The sequence below is a fragment of the Aplysia californica genome, unplaced genomic scaffold (assembly GCF_000002075.1).
Source record: "Aplysia californica isolate F4 #8 unplaced genomic scaffold, AplCal3.0 scaffold00449, whole genome shotgun sequence".
Taxonomy (NCBI): Eukaryota; Metazoa; Mollusca; class Gastropoda; order Aplysiida; family Aplysiidae; genus Aplysia; species Aplysia californica.
Window position 1 is genome coordinate 278,071 of NW_004797719.1, and position 2,666 is coordinate 280,736.

The following is a 2,666-nucleotide window of genomic DNA, read 5'->3' on the forward strand; positions in this document are numbered from 1 at the left end:
AAGTAGTGAGTTTCGACTGAAGTAATGTCAAGCAAGTGTCGGTGACACGGGGATCAGATGGGTGGTCACTGGGGTATAATGTCCTTGAACGAGACACGTCAACCCTTGCTCAAAATACAGGGCGCTGCACAGTGGCGACCGACCGTGGCATGGTTGTAAACTCTTCTGTATTTTGTGTAATATTGTGTATTTATGCACGTATTTATGTATGTACGTATTTATAATTATGTATTTATGTATGTATATGTTTGCTTGCCGTTGTATCCCAGAGTGCCCTTCTGGGACAAATAAACGTGTAATTTGTGAGGCAGCGTGGTGGAATCAGGCTCTCGTCAATTTTTGGGCGTATCGAGTTATTGGTATCATCTTAAAGCTTGTTCATTTGTCTTCCTTTCAATTAAAAAATTACCCATCCATCTTCAATAGAAGTGGAGATAAATTGGATTGAAGGAGGTGAGGGTCACCTGGTTTTAAGAGGTAAAATTAGCAAGAAAATGGCCGCCAAAGCTTGGTAAATTCCGAAGCTGGAGAGTCCATGGAAACTAAATTTATATTTTTGTGCCTTTAATCAACGCAAGGGAATGTGTTTGTAAATGGACATAAAAGGTGTTGAGCGAAAAAAAAAAATTTGATAAAAATTGCTAAGCAGGGAAAAAACTGCTGTTTTCTTCGATTTCATTATTTTGACGAGAGCCTGATTCTACCACGTTGCCTCACATATACCACGTTGCCTCACATATATTACTTGATTACTCGATCCAGGGAACGACATCATAGCACTCTGGGCATTGCCATACGTGCTCCGCTCCTCGCTCCAATATCTACCTCAGAGTCCATCTGCCGATTGTTCTGGTGTTCATTTGGTTAATAACCCGTCTTTCCATCCCCTGTACCATGCTGGTTCTGGTGAATATCTAAACGATATTTCTTGTTTTTGTCTTTGATTCCCTCAGCCGGAAGACACCACGGCATGCTGGGAATGCCCATGGACCCCAACCAGTCGCGGCGACTTTCTCCCGGCATCCGCGGCACGCCCTACGACAAGCCCCCGCGCGCGGCCCAGTGGGAGCCGACAATCAAGCGGAGGGAGTACGAGAGCATCGCCGAGCAGCACAATCGGTGTGTGATCCTTGCGTAAGAGAGTGGTCCCTGACCCGCGCAGTCATCTGAGATTTTTTACAGGGGGGGGGGGGGGGTTTCTACTACACTTATTCTGTATACGGGGGGGGTTTATTCCAGGTTTTTATCGCATGTACAACTTGAATCGTCCTGATCTCTCTCTCTCTCTCTCTCTCTCTCTCTCTCTCTCCTACTTCTTTTTTGTGTTTGTTACTGTCTTGTAACACCTCTTATCTCCCGCACTTTTACGACCTTATTGTGTTGCAAGTGCCGTAAAACTCTTACTTAAACTAAAACTAAAACGACTTGAATTGGTGATTTTTACCGTTTTACAGAAGTTCAAATTTTCTCTCCAAGTTGTTTGCAGAATGTAAAAGTGGGTGCTACTGAATTGGAACCCATGCTTTTGGTTGCTTCAAATGGCAATTTAAAATTTGCGGGGAGGGGGGGGGGGGATTGGGGGGGGTGAGACACACTGAAAAAAAAGCCATGGGGAATAAAAGCTAGTGCATAGTAGTTTGAAGCAGTTTAGCACCTTACTGACCTGCCATTTGGTGACTAGCAGATCAGTCATACCCCCGGGGCAGTGCCACTGGCTGTAGTGTCTTTAGGCCATTCCCAAAGAGGGGTCATTTCTCGTTCAAGCATAGTAGAATTGTAAACGGGCTGATTCATGTCACGCTCATAACTGTGCTTGATCTACAACAGGAAACTGCTGCTTTTTCTTTCCTGATCGTTACTATTGTCATTTTCCTCTACTTCTTTTGTATGTTTGTCACTCTCTATTTCCGGGGTGCCTTGATAGTCGAAGCAGACCTTGTGAACTCCTCAACCTTGACCCATGTTTCGGTCTGTGTCCCCAGCCACGAGCAAGAGCGTCGTCTGGCGGAAGCTGCCCGGGCCTCCGCCGTCTCTCAAGGTCACCCGGGGCAGTCGCTGGACCCACGGGCCTACCCTGGCGGACGGCCGGACAGCAGAGAACATTACCAAGGGTGAGATGTCATGCCGAGTGTTGAGGGGAATTTACAAGCAACGTTTCTCCATCTACACCTGCACCTATTCCTCCTCCTCTTCCTCCTCCTCCTAAAGGCGTGAGACCGAAACCGGGAATTCCCGTAAACCTATTTTATTTACAACTGAACACAAAATACCCTTTGGCGCAGTCGGCACTCCGCAGTGAATATACAATGTCGAAGCAAATGATGGCGATCGCTACAAAAGGACTGACTTTGACTTAAACTGGGCTTTCTTCTTACACATTTGATCTTAATGAAAATACAATAGTGCAACACTACGTTTCAAGTTATGGGTACTGGCAAAGTTTCATACTTTTTTCATTTCGTAGTTTTTGAGAATATACTGTTCGCAAAATTTGGCCTTATCTCCATTAGTAGTAAGATTACTGTTATCATTGCTATTACTATTACTATTGCTATAATTATTATTATGATTATTATTATTGTTATTATTGTTGCTATTATTATTATTTTTACGATTATTATTATTGTTGTCATTGTTGCTATTATTATTATTATTATTATTATTAT

At 43.7% G+C, this 2,666-nt stretch overlaps 1 protein-coding gene across 1 annotated transcript in view; it reads left to right on the forward strand.

Annotated features, from left to right (window-relative positions):
* Nucleotides 1–2,666, forward strand: part of LOC101845486 (hornerin) — a gene marked incomplete at its 5' end in the record, with an annotated part of 51,073 nt that overhangs the window by 34,795 nt on the left and 13,612 nt on the right. The window contains 2 exon segments of the mRNA XM_013086264.1: nucleotides 954–1,134; nucleotides 1,983–2,111. Of these exon segments, the coding sequence (XP_012941718.1) occupies nucleotides 954–1,134; nucleotides 1,983–2,111 (310 nt within the window).